This window comes from Eschrichtius robustus, chromosome 2 (assembly GCF_028021215.1).
Source record: "Eschrichtius robustus isolate mEscRob2 chromosome 2, mEscRob2.pri, whole genome shotgun sequence".
In the NCBI taxonomy this organism is placed as follows: domain Eukaryota; kingdom Metazoa; phylum Chordata; class Mammalia; order Artiodactyla; family Eschrichtiidae; genus Eschrichtius; species Eschrichtius robustus.
The window spans coordinates 162344577-162357886 of record NC_090825.1 but is presented as its reverse complement, the minus strand read 5'-3'; the positions used below and the strand labels follow the sequence as shown (position 1 = coordinate 162357886).

General features: G+C 47.3%; 1 protein-coding gene across 1 annotated transcript in view; it reads right to left on the bottom strand.

Annotated features, from left to right (window-relative positions):
- Positions 1–13310, bottom strand: part of OBSCN (obscurin, cytoskeletal calmodulin and titin-interacting RhoGEF) — a 148003-nt gene that overhangs the window by 101885 nt on the left and 32808 nt on the right. Inside the window, exons 12-14 of the mRNA XM_068534674.1 lie at positions 10259–10534; positions 6350–6625; positions 2438–2713 (exon numbers count right to left, since the gene is read on the bottom strand). Of these exons, the coding sequence (XP_068390775.1) occupies positions 2438–2713; positions 6350–6625; positions 10259–10534 (828 nt within the window). The remainder of the gene's footprint in view (positions 1–2437; positions 2714–6349; positions 6626–10258; positions 10535–13310) is intronic.

Sequence of the window (13310 nt, the reverse complement as noted above, 5' to 3'; positions counted from 1 at the left end):
GGATCCCCTTATCTTGAAAACTATATAGGCTCACGATAATACTTGACAACGGCTCACAAGAAGTGCTCCCACCGTGCTTCTTCAAGCAAATAGCATATTAGCTGTACCTTGCCTTTGCAATCTGCCTGCTATTCTACCATCCGACCACCCAAAACACAAATTTCGTTCAATTTTCATTGTTAATCAACATCTTTGATTTTTCTCCTCAGATTACTGTCCATCGATTGAAACCTCTGACTCTCTCTCAAGAATGTGTAATAATTTCCCCACATAGTCTCATAGCAACTTTTATCAGACCTGGAATTAGAAACATGATACAATTGTGCCATTTTAACTCTTTCACAAAAGGTTCACTTTCCAAGCGTTTCTCGCCAGGACTTAGCTGTGGAAATGTCTTCTGCATGTTGATTCTCTTCCACCCTAGTCTTACTCAACAATCGTACACAGCCTAATAATTTATCCATCGGATTGTCTGAGTTGATAATCACATCAACAGCAAATTCTACCTTGAGTTTTTCTAAACCCTTTGCCAGGGATTTTATGCTCCTCCTCACTCCACTCACTAGTGATAGTGGCCCGCTGTACAGTATTCTCCCTCACATCAAAGATTTCCAGGGACACATTCAGTGGGATGCTGCTGTTGTTGTTGCTGTTGTTGTTGTTGGAGGAATTTTATTATAACGTTACTAAAAGAATACTTTTGTACACTATGATAAGAATTATGTGGCAGGAACTGGTGCTCAGTTTTATCACACTTTTTGCCTGCATTTCGGACGATCAAGTTGCATCTACCATTTGATTCTCTAGTCGTTCAGAGGGCCACATCCTTCTGCATTCAATCTCTTAATGCCAAGCTTTATATCTATTGACTTTGCCAACCTTGAACACAACGTGCAATCCTGGACTACGACTCTCATCACTGGTCTCCACCCCGTGGAGGCACGGCTGAATTCCTGTTGCTGACATTTCATTTATGATTTTGGCTGTGACATTTGCAATACATACGTCTGGAATGTCATTCATCCTTCCTGCCTTTCTTCTGTGATTCTGATATGCACCGATGTTATGTTCTGAACTTAAAGAGACTTATGGAGTGTACCACATTTTTCTATCTCTAAGACCATCTCCACAAGCATGGAATAACAGTTTTCCAGGATATTTTGTAGACTGTACCAGAAAACTACAAGGTAGTTCCTGGGAAGATTTTTCATTACTGGTCCTACTGATTTACAAGTCATACAACTCTTTGAGTTTTCTATATCTTCTTCTGTCAGTTTTCATACAGTTGCCCAGGATTTAGTCAAACTTCACAACTTTTCAAAGCTTTTATCTTAGAACACTCTCGAACATTCTCCGAAAGCCACATTTTACAGAAATACCTGGTGGGATCTGGGATATCTGTACACACCCATGAATCATCCTATGCTCGCACGGTCTCAAACAGTCATGGGTTGGCACCTAGGAGTCAATGTGGAATGGGAGCCCACCCCTACTCAGCATTAAGGCTCTCTCCACAGAAGACGAGTAACCTGATTTCTTAGACTGCGTTATGTTCCAGCCACGAGGCAGAAACACTCACTAAGCTTTAGGAAAATGCAACGAAATAAAGACTGCTTTGCCAGTAAGAGTCTGCTGCTACTACACTAACTGCTCATTAGCAAAGCAGACTGACGGGGCAGAAGTGACTTTTTCCTTTTGGTTCCTATATTCATCAATTTGATGCCACAGGGAATAGTGACCTGCAGCATCCAAACTGTTTGAAGACAAAGGCAACATCCTATTGCCTTTAAGAAGATCACCCTAAATGGCACAGGTAACTCTGTTCCAATCCTCCTTTCCTTCTCCCTTTGCAACATCGTGACAACCAAACGTGGGCCTATCTTCTGCTACCTACAGGAAACCGGAGCTTCCTTATCCAGGAAATTGAAGGAACGGCATCCCAGACACCTCCAATCTGGTCATGCAATGTTCACTCCTAAGAAAATTCCAAGCAAGCCTGTGTGGCCAATATCTCAACTAATCCGCGATCAATGAAATTGAAACCCCATCAGGCAAACTGAGACCCGGCAGGAGCCATGAGGTAGATGTCAGGAAAGACATACCATGGGAGGAAAGTCACATATCCCCAGGCCTACCTCAGACCCCACGCATCAGGGAGAGCCAGGGTCCCTATACAAGGAACAACAGGAAGGCTCTGAGCAGTTGCTAAGACACTGTGACTGAGCCTTACCACATGGAAATAGCTGGACACAAATGGCCCCTCTTCCTTCCACGTCCACCCTCTCCATCCAACCTCCCCCAGGCAAAAACGGCTATAAACGTGGGACGTGGAAGACTGGGAAGCTACAGGAGAGTGAACACCAGTCTGTGGAGGCCGCAAGACAGTCCCCTCGTCACCTCCAAATAGACTAGCTTAGTATCCTCCTCCAGGACTGACCTGTGACATCCAGGTGGAAGGAGACGCTCTGGCCCCCGGCCTCGCAGCTGTACTCCCCGGCGTCTGCCTTGCCCGCCTGCTGCACCACCAGCCGCCGCCCTCGGCCCGTGGCCTCCACACGCACTTTCGAGCTCGAACTCAGCTTCTTTCCGTCCTTGTACCACGTCACCTCCGTCTGGGCCTGGGCCACCTCGCAGCTCAGCGTGGCACTGGCCCCCGCCACGGCCTGCACTTCACTGCGTGCCGGCTGCTCCTTGGCAAACACCACCTTGGGCTCTGGGGACAGGGAGGGATACACGGGTCAAGGACACCATCTCAGCCAAGAAGGCAGCCCCGGGCAAAGGAGACTTGAGTGGGGAGCCGAGGGCCAGGCGGGTGCGAAGGGTGCGGAGGTGAGGCGGGGGCCAAGCTGGAAATTTCTCCAGACTCTGCACCAGGCGTGTGCCCTGCAGAAGTCCCCCTGCCTTTCTCAGCGACAAGTAACACAAGTGATGCATTCTCACCCGGATCCACGTGAGCTAGTCCGGGAGGTGGGGGGGTTGGGGGAGGGTGCGCTTTTGGAAGAGACTTCTCCCCTGCTCATGGCATCTGCAGGGTCACACCCTAGTGTTCCCAAACCTTCGCAGATGGGGCCACAGTCTTCTCCATACGCCTAAGCAGGGAACTTTGCACCTGCAGTCCAGGCAAATCACTGAGGCTCGGTGCCCTGGCCTACACTTGGTATGGTCAACTTGTGACAAGCTGGAGGGAGTGCTGGCACCTCCCTGTGGCTTTCGTTTCCATTGTCTGAGGAATAAAGAAGCTGAGCACCTTTTCCCCTATGACTGCGGTCCCCATTATTCTTTTGTTCTTCCTAGTGACACTATGCAAATTTTTCCCACTCACCAATAGTAGGCTCTCTCTTCTCTCCATTCATCTCTAGGCACTCTTTAGGCATTGAAATACTACAGAAGGACAGATTGCTAGCTTTCAAGGTTATTCCCAACTGAGGGACTCGCACTTTCACTTTGTGATTGAGTGCTCCGATGAATCAAAGTTTTTACCTTCAAGAGTGTCACCAATGTCCATTTCAGCCCTTTCAGTTTGGAGCATTTGTGTTCCATTTAAGAAATCTTCCTTTACCTTCGGTCTTTAAAGAAACCACGGTATCGCCAGACTCTTTTTTGGTTTGTACCTTTTAACACTGAGGTTTCTATCCCACCACGAGTGTACTTTTGTGTGTGGTGTGAATTGTCAGTACACTCTAATTTTTCCCTATGGGTAAGTGGTCCAAGCACTATTTATGAACACAACATCCCTCCTCGACTTCTCGAAGAGACAGCACAGTAACAGATGAAATTGTGGCGGAGGGGAGGGGGCTGGGAGGGGGGCAGGAGGGGGGATTTGTCCGTGGTGGTGCAGGAAACCATTGCTGCAAGGAGCTATTTCTGACCTCACTACTACGTTCCTCTGATGCGGTAAATATAGCCGCACTGGGATCCCCTTATCTTGAAAACTATATAGCCTCACGATAATTCTTGGCAACGGCTCACAGGAAGTGCTCCCACCGTGCTTCTTCAAGCAAATAGCATATTGGCTGTACCTTGCCTTTGGAATCTGCCTGCTATTCTACCATCCGACCACCCAAAACACAAATTTCGTTCGATTTTCATTGTTAATCAACATCTTTGATTTTTCTCCTCAGATTACTGTCCATCGATTGAAACCTCTGACTCTCTCTCAAGAATGTGTAATAATTTCCCCACATAGTCTCATAGCAACTTTTATCAGACCTGGAATTAGAAACATGATACAATTGTGCCATTTTAACTCTTTCACAAAAGGTTCACTTTCCAAGCGTTTCTCGCCAGGACTTAGCTGTGGAAATGTCTTCTGCATGTTGATTCTCTTCCACCCTAATCTTACTCAACAATCGTACACAGCCTAATAATTTATCCATCGGATTGTCTGAGTTGATAATCACATCAACAGCAAATTCTACCTTGAGTTTTTCTAAACCCTTTGCCAGGGATTTTATGCTCCTCCTCACTCCACTCACTAGTGATAGTGGCCCGCTGTACAGTATTCTCCCTCACATCAAAGATTTCCAGGGACACATTCAGTGGGATGCTGCTGTTGTTGTTGCTGTTGTTGTTGTTGGAGGAATTTTATTATAACGTTACTAAAAGAATACTTTTGTACACTATGATAAGAATTATGTGGCAGGAACTGGTGCTCAGTTTTATCACACTTTTTGCCTGCATTTCGGACGATCAAGTTGCATCTACCATTTGATTCTCTACTCCTTCAGAGGGCCACATCCTTTTGCATTCAATCTCTTAATGCCAAGCTTTATATCTATAGACTTTGCCAACCTTGAACACAACGTGCAGTCCTGGACTACGACTCTCATCACTGGTCTCCACCCCGTGGAGGCACGGCTGAATTCCTGTTGCTAACATTTCATTCATGATTTTGGCTGTGACATTCGCAATACATACGTCTGGAATGTCATTCATCCATCCTGCCTTTCTTCTGCGATTCTGGTATGCACCGATGTTATGTTCTGAACTTAAAGAGACTTATGGAGTGTACCACCTTTTTCTATCTCTAAGACCATCTCCACAAGCATAGAATAACTGTTTTCCAGCATATTTTGTAGACTGTACCAGAGAACTACAAGGTAGTTCCTGTGAAGATTTTTCATTACTGGTCCTACTGATTGACAAGTCATACAACTCTTTGAGTTTTCTATATCTTCTTCTGTCAGTTTTCATACAGTTGCCCAGGATTTAGTCAAACTTCACAACTTTTCAAAGCTTTTATCTTAGAACACTCTCGAATATTCTCCGAAAGCCACATTTTACAGAAATATCTGGTGGGATCTGGGGTATCTATACACACCCATGAATCATCCTATGCTCGCACGGTCTCAAACAGTCATGGGTTGGCACCTAGGAGTCAATGTGGAATGGGAGCCCACCCCTACTCAGCGTTAAGGCTCTCTCCACAGAAGACGAGTAACCTGATTTCTTAGACTGACTTATGTTCCAGCCACGAGGCAGAAACACTCACTAAGCTTTAGGAAAATGCAACGAAATAAAGACTGCTTTGCCAGTAAGAGTCTGCTGCTACTACACTAACTGCTCATTAGCAAAGCAGACTGACGGGGCACAAGTGACTTTTTCCTTTCCGTTCCTAAATTCATCAATTTGATGCCACAGGGAATAGTGACCTGCAGCATCCAAACTGTTTGAAGACAAAGGCAAAATCCTATTGCCTTTAAGAAGATCACCCTAAATAGCACAGGTGACTCTGTTCCAATCCTCCTTTCCATCTCCCTTTGAAAGATGGTGACAACAAAACTTGGGCCTATCTTCTGCTACCTACAGGCAACCGGAGCTTCCTTATCCAGGAAATTGAAGGAACGGCATCCCAGACACCTCCAATCTGATCATCCAAGGTTCACTCCTAAGAAAATTCCAAGCAGGACTGTGTGGCCAATATCTCAACTAATCCGCCATCAATGAAATTGAAACCCCATCTGGCAAACTGAGACCCGGCAGGAGCCATGTGGTAGATGTCAGGAAAGACGTACCATGGGAGGAAAGTCACATGTCCCCAGGCCTACCTCAGACCCCACGCATCAGGGAGAGCCAGGGTCCCGATACCAGGAACAACAGGAAGGCTCTGGGCAGGTACTAAGACACTGTGACTGAGCCTTACCACATGGAAACAGCTGGACACAAATGGCCCCTCTTCCTTCCACGCCCACCCTCTCCATCCAACCTCCCACAGGCAAAAATGGCTATAAACGTGGGACGTGGAAGACTGGGAGGCTACAGGAGAGTGAACACCAGTCTGTGGAGGCCGCAAGACAGTCCCCTCGTCACCTCCAAATAGGCTAGCTTAGTATCCTCCTCCAGGACTGACCTGTGACATCCAGGTGGAAGGAGACGCTCTGGCCCCCGGCCTCGCAGCTGTACTCCCCGGCGTCTGCCTTGCCCGCCTGCTGCACCACCAGCCGCCGCCCTCGGCCCGTGGCCTCCACGTGCACTTTCGAGCTCGAACTCAGCTTCTTTCCGTCCTTGTACCACGTCACCTCCGTCTGGGCCTGGGCCACCTCGCAGCTCAGCGTGGCACTGGCCCCCGCCACGGCCTGCACTTCACTGCGTGCCGGCTGCTCCTTGGCAAACACCACCTTGGGCTCTGGGGACAGGGAGGGATACACGGGTCAAGGACACCATCTCAGTCAGGAAGGCAGCCCCGGGCAAAGGAGACTTGAGTGGGGAGCCGAGGGCCAGGTGGGTGCGAAGGGTGCGGAGGTGAGGCGGGGGCCAAGCTGGAAATTTCTCCAGGCTCTGCACCAGGCGTGTGCCCTGCAGACGTCCCCCTGCCTTTCTCAGCGACAAGTAACACAAGTGATGCATTCTCACCCGGGTCCGCGTGAGCTGGTCCGGGGAGTGGGGGGTTGGGGGAGGGTGCGCTTTTGGAAGAGCCTTCTCCCCTGCTCATGGCATCTGCAGGGTCACACCCTAGTGTTCCCAAACCTTCCCAGATTGGGCCACAGTCTTCTCCATACGCCTAAGCAGGGAACTTTGCACCTGCAGTCCAGGCAAATCACTGAGGCTCGGTGCCCTGGCCTACACTTGGTATGGTCAACTTGTGACAGGCTGGAGGGAGTGCTGGCACCTCCCCGTGGCTTTCTTTACCATTGTCTGAGGAATAAAGAAGCTGAGCACCTTTTCCCCTAGACTGCGGTCCCCATTGCTCTTTTGTTCTTCCTAGTGACACTATGCAAATTTTTCCCACTCACCAATAGTAGGCTCTCTCTTCTCTCCATTCATCTCTAGGCACTCTTTAGGCATTGAAATACTACAGAAGGACAGATTGCTAGCTTTCAAGGTTATTCCCAACTGAGGGACTCGCACTTTCACTTTGTGATTGAGTGCTCCGATGAATCAAAGTTTTTACCTTCAAGAGTGTCACCAATGAACATTTCAGCCCTTTCAGTTTGGAGCATTTGTGTTCCATTTAAGAAATCTTCCTTTACCTTCGGTCTTTAAAGAAACCACGGTATCGCCAGACTCTTTTTTGGTTTGTACCTTTTAACACTGAGGTTTCTAACCCACCACGAGTGTACTTTTGTGTGTGGTGTGAATTGTCAGTACACTCTAATTTTTCCCTATGGGTAAGTGGTCCAAGCACTATTTATGAAGACAACATCCCTCCTCGACTTCTCGAAGAGACAGCACAGTAACAGATGAAATTGTGGCGGAGGGGAGGGGGCTGGGAGGGGGGCAGGAGGGGGGATTTGTCCGTGGTGGTGCAGGAAACCATTGCTGCAAGGAGCTATTTCTGACCTCACTACTACGTTCCTCTGATGCGGTAAATATAGCCGCACTGGGATCCCCTTATCTTGAAAACTATATAGCCTCACGATAATTCTTGGCAACGGCTCACAGGAAGTGCTCCCACCGTGCTTCTTCAAGCAAATAGCATATTGGCTGTACCTTGCCTTTGGAATCTGCCTGCTATTCTACCATCCGACCACCCAAAACACAAATTTCGTTCGATTTTCATTGTTAATCAACATCTTTGATTTTTCTCCTCAGATTACTGTCCATCGATTGAAACCTCTGACTCTCTCTCAAGAATGTGTAATAATTTCCCCACATAGTCTCATAGCAACTTTTATCAGACCTGGAATTAGAAACATGATACAATTGTGCCATTTTAACTCTTTCACAAAAGGTTCACTTTCCAAGCGTTTCTCGCCAGGACTTAGCTGTGGAAATGTCTTCTGCATGTTGATTCTCTTCCACCCTAATCTTACTCAACAATCGTACACAGCCTAATAATTTATCCATCGGATTGTCTGAGTTGATAATCACATCAACAGCAAATTCTACCTTGAGTTTTTCTAAACCCTTTGCCAGGGATTTTATGCTCCTCCTCACTCCACTCACTAGTGATAGTGGCCCGCTGTACAGTATTCTCCCTCACATCAAAGATTTCCAGGGACACATTCAGTGGGATGCTGCTGTTGTTGTTGCTGTTGTTGTTGTTGGAGGAATTTTATTATAACGTTACTAAAAGAATACTTTTGTACACTATGATAAGAATTATGTGGCAGGAACTGGTGCTCAGTTTTATCACACTTTTTGCCTGCATTTCGGACGATCAAGTTGCATCTACCATTTGATTCTCTACTCCTTCAGAGGGCCACATCCTTTTGCATTCAATCTCTTAATGCCAAGCTTTATAACTATTGACTTTGCCAACCTTGAACACAACGTGCAGTCCTGGACTACGACTCTCATCACTGGTCTCCACCCCGTGGAGGCACGGCTGAAATCCTGTTGCTGACATTTCATTCATGATTTTGGCTGTGACATTCGCAATACATACGTCTGGAATGTCATTCATCCATCCTGCCTTTCTTCTGCAATTCTGATATGCATCGATGTTATGTTCTTAACTTAAAGAGACTTATGGAGTGTACCACCTTTTTCTATCTCTAAGACCATCTCCACAACATGGAATAACAGTTTTCCAGTATATTTTGTAGACTGTACCAGGGAACTACAAGGTAGTTCCTGGAAAGATTTTTCATTATTAGTCCTACTGATTGACAAGTCATACAACTCTTTGAGTTTTCTATATCTTCTTCTGTCAGTTTTCATACAGTTGGCCAGGATTTAGTCAAACTTCACAACTTTTCAAAGCTTTTATCTTAGAACACTCTCCAATATTCTCCGAAAGCCACATTTTACAGAAATGCCTGGTGGGATCTGGGATATCTATACGCACCCATGAATCATCCTATGCTCGCATGGTCTCAAACAGTCATGGGTTGGCACCTAGGAGTCAATGTGGAATGGGAGCCCACCCCTACTCAGCATTAAGGCTCTCTCCATAGAAGACGAGTAACCTGATTTCTTAGACTGCCTTATGTTCCAGGCACGAGGCAGAGACACTCACTAAGCTTTAGGAAAATGCAACGAAATACAGACTGCTTTGCCAGTAAGAGTCTGCTGCTACTACACTAACTGCTCATTAGCAAAGCAGACTGACGGGGCACAAGTGACTTTTTCCTTTCTGTTCCTAAATTCATCAATTTGATGCCACAGGGAATAGTGACCTGCAGCATCTAAACTGTTTGAAGACAAAGGCAAAATCCTATTGCCTTTAAGAAGATCACCCTAAATAGCACAGGTGACTCTGTTCCAATCCTCCTTTCCATCTCCCTTTGAAAGATGGTGACAACAAAACTTGGGCCTATCTTCTGCTACCTACAGGCAACCGGAGCTTCCTTATCCAGGAAATTGAAGGAACGGCATCCCAGACACCTCCAATCTGATCATCCAAGGTTCACTCCTAAGAAAATTCCAAGCAGGACTGTGTGGCCAATATCTCAACTAATCCGCCATCAATGAAATTGAAACCCCATCTGGCAAACTGAGACCCGGCAGGAGCCATGTGGTAGATGTCAGGAAAGACGTACCATGGGAGGAAAGTCACATGTCCCCAGGCCTACCTCAGACCCCACGCATCAGGGAGAGCCAGGGTCCCGATACCAGGAACAACAGGAAGGCTCTGGGCAGGTACTAAGACACTGTGACTGAGCCTTACCACATGGAAACAGCTGGACACAAATGGCCCCTCTTCCTTCCACGCCCACCCTCTCCATCCAACCTCCCACAGGCAAAAATGGCTATAAACGTGGGACGTGGAAGACTGGGAGGCTACAGGAGAGTGAACACCAGTCTGTGGAGGCCGCAAGACAGTCCCCTCGTCACCTCCAAATAGGCTAGCTTAGTATCCTCCTCCAGGACTGACCTGTGACATCCAGGTGGAAGGAGACGCTCTGGCCCCCGGCCTCGCAGCTGTACTCCCCGGCGTCTGCCTTGCCCGCCTGCTGCACCACCAGCCGCCGCCCTCGGCCCGTGGCCTCCACGTGCACTTTCGAGCTCGAACTCAGCTTCTTTCCGTCCTTGTACCACGTCACCTCCGTCTGGGCCTGGGCCACCTCGCAGCTCAGCGTGGCACTGGCCCCCGCCACGGCCTGCACTTCACTGCGTGCCGGCTGCTCCTTGGCAAACACCACCTTGGGCTCTGGGGACAGGGAGGGATACACGGGTCAAGGACACCATCTCAGTCAGGAAGGCAGCCCCGGGCAAAGGAGACTTGAGTGGGGAGCCGAGGGCCAGGTGGGTGCGAAGGGTGCGGAGGTGAGGCGGGGGCCAAGCTGGAAATTTCTCCAGGCTCTGCACCAGGCGTGTGCCCTGCAGACGTCCCCCTGCCTTTCTCAGCGACAAGTAACACAAGTGATGCATTCTCACCCGGGTCCGCGTGAGCTGGTCCGGGGAGTGGGGGGTTGGGGGAGGGTGCGCTTTTGGAAGAGCCTTCTCCCCTGCTCATGGCATCTGCAGGGTCACACCCTAGTGTTCCCAAACCTTCCCAGATTGGGCCACAGTCTTCTCCATACGCCTAAGCAGGGAACTTTGCACCTGCAGTCCAGGCAAATCACTGAGGCTCGGTGCCCTGGCCTACACTTGGTATGGTCAACTTGTGACAGGCTGGAGGGAGTGCTGGCACCTCCCCGTGGCTTTCTTTACCATTGTCTGAGGAATAAAGAAGCTGAGCACCTTTTCCCCTAGACTGCGGTCCCCATTGCTCTTTTGTTCTTCCTAGTGACACTATGCAAATTTTTCCCACTCACCAATAGTAGGCTCTCTCTTCTCTCCATTCATCTCTAGGCACTCTTTAGGCATTGAAATACTACAGAAGGACAGATTGCTAGCTTTCAAGGTTATTCCCAACTGAGGGACTCGCACTTTCACTTTGTGATTGAGTGCTCCGATGAATCAAAGTTTTTACCTTCAAGAGTGTCACCAATGAACATTTCAGCCCTTTCAGTTTGGAGCATTTGTGTTCCATTTAAGAAATCTTCCTTTACCTTCGGTCTTTAAAGAAACCACGGTATCGCCAGACTCTTTTTTGGTTTGTACCTTTTAACACTGAGGTTTCTAACCCACCACGAGTGTACTTTTGTGTGTGGTGTGAATTGTCAGTACACTCTAATTTTTCCCTATGGGTAAGTGGTCCAAGCACTATTTATGAAGACAACATCCCTCCTCGACTTCTCGAAGAGACAGCACAGTAACAGATGAAATTGTGGCGGAGGGGAGGGGGCTGGGAGGGGGGCAGGAGGGGGGATTTGTCCGTGGTGGTGCAGGAAACCATTGCTGCAAGGAGCTATTTCTGACCTCACTACTACGTTCCTCTGATGCGGTAAATATAGCCGCACTGGGATCCCCTTATCTTGAAAACTATATAGCCTCACGATAATTCTTGGCAACGGCTCACAGGAAGTGCTCCCACCGTGCTTCTTCAAGCAAATAGCATATTGGCTGTACCTTGCCTTTGGAATCTGCCTGCTATTCTACCATCCGACCACCCAAAACACAAATTTCGTTCGATTTTCATTGTTAATCAACATCTTTGATTTTTCTCCTCAGATTACTGTCCATCGATTGAAACCTCTGACTCTCTCTCAAGAATGTGTAATAATTTCCCCACATAGTCTCATAGCAACTTTTATCAGACCTGGAATTAGAAACATGATACAATTGTGCCATTTTAACTCTTTCACAAAAGGTTCACTTTCCAAGCGTTTCTCGCCAGGACTTAGCTGTGGAAATGTCTTCTGCATGTTGATTCTCTTCCACCCTAATCTTACTCAACAATCGTACACAGCCTAATAATTTATCCATCGGATTGTCTGAGTTGATAATCACATCAACAGCAAATTCTACCTTGAGTTTTTCTAAACCCTTTGCCAGGGATTTTATGCTCCTCCTCACTCCACTCACTAGTGATAGTGGCCCGCTGTACAGTATTCTCCCTCACATCAAAGATTTCCAGGGACACATTCAGTGGGATGCTGCTGTTGTTGTTGCTGTTGTTGTTGTTGGAGGAATTTTATTATAACGTTACTAAAAGAATACTTTTGTACACTATGATAAGAATTATGTGGCAGGAACTGGTGCTCAGTTTTATCACACTTTTTGCCTGCATTTCGGACGATCAAGTTGCATCTACCATTTGATTCTCTACTCCTTCAGAGGGCCACATCCTTTTGCATTCAATCTCTTAATGCCAAGCTTTATAACTATTGACTTTGCCAACCTTGAACACAACGTGCAGTCCTGGACTACGACTCTCATCACTGGTCTCCACCCCGTGGAGGCACGGCTGAAATCCTGTTGCTGACATTTCATTCATGATTTTGGCTGTGACATTCGCAATACATACGTCTGGAATGTCATTCATCCATCCTGCCTTTCTTCTGCAATTCTGATATGCATCGATGTTATGTTCTTAACTTAAAGAGACTTATGGAGTGTACCACCTTTTTCTATCTCTAAGACCATCTCCACAACATGGAATAACAGTTTTCCAGTATATTTTGTAGACTGTACCAGGGAACTACAAGGTAGTTCCTGGAAAGATTTTTCATTATTAGTCCTACTGATTGACAAGTCATACAACTCTTTGAGTTTTCTATATCTTCTTCTGTCAGTTTTCATACAGTTGGCCAGGATTTAGTCAAACTTCACAACTTTTCAAAGCTTTTATCTTAGAACACTCTCCAATATTCTCCGAAAGCCACATTTTACAGAAATGCCTGGTGGGATCTGGGATATCTATACGCACCCATGAATCATCCTATGCTCGCATGGTCTCAAACAGTCATGGGTTGGCACCTAGGAGTCAATGTGGAATGGGAGCCCACCCCTACTCAGCATTAAGGCTCTCTCCATAGAAGACGAGTAACCTGATTTCTTAGACTGCCTTATGTTCCAGGCACGAGGCAGAGACACTCACT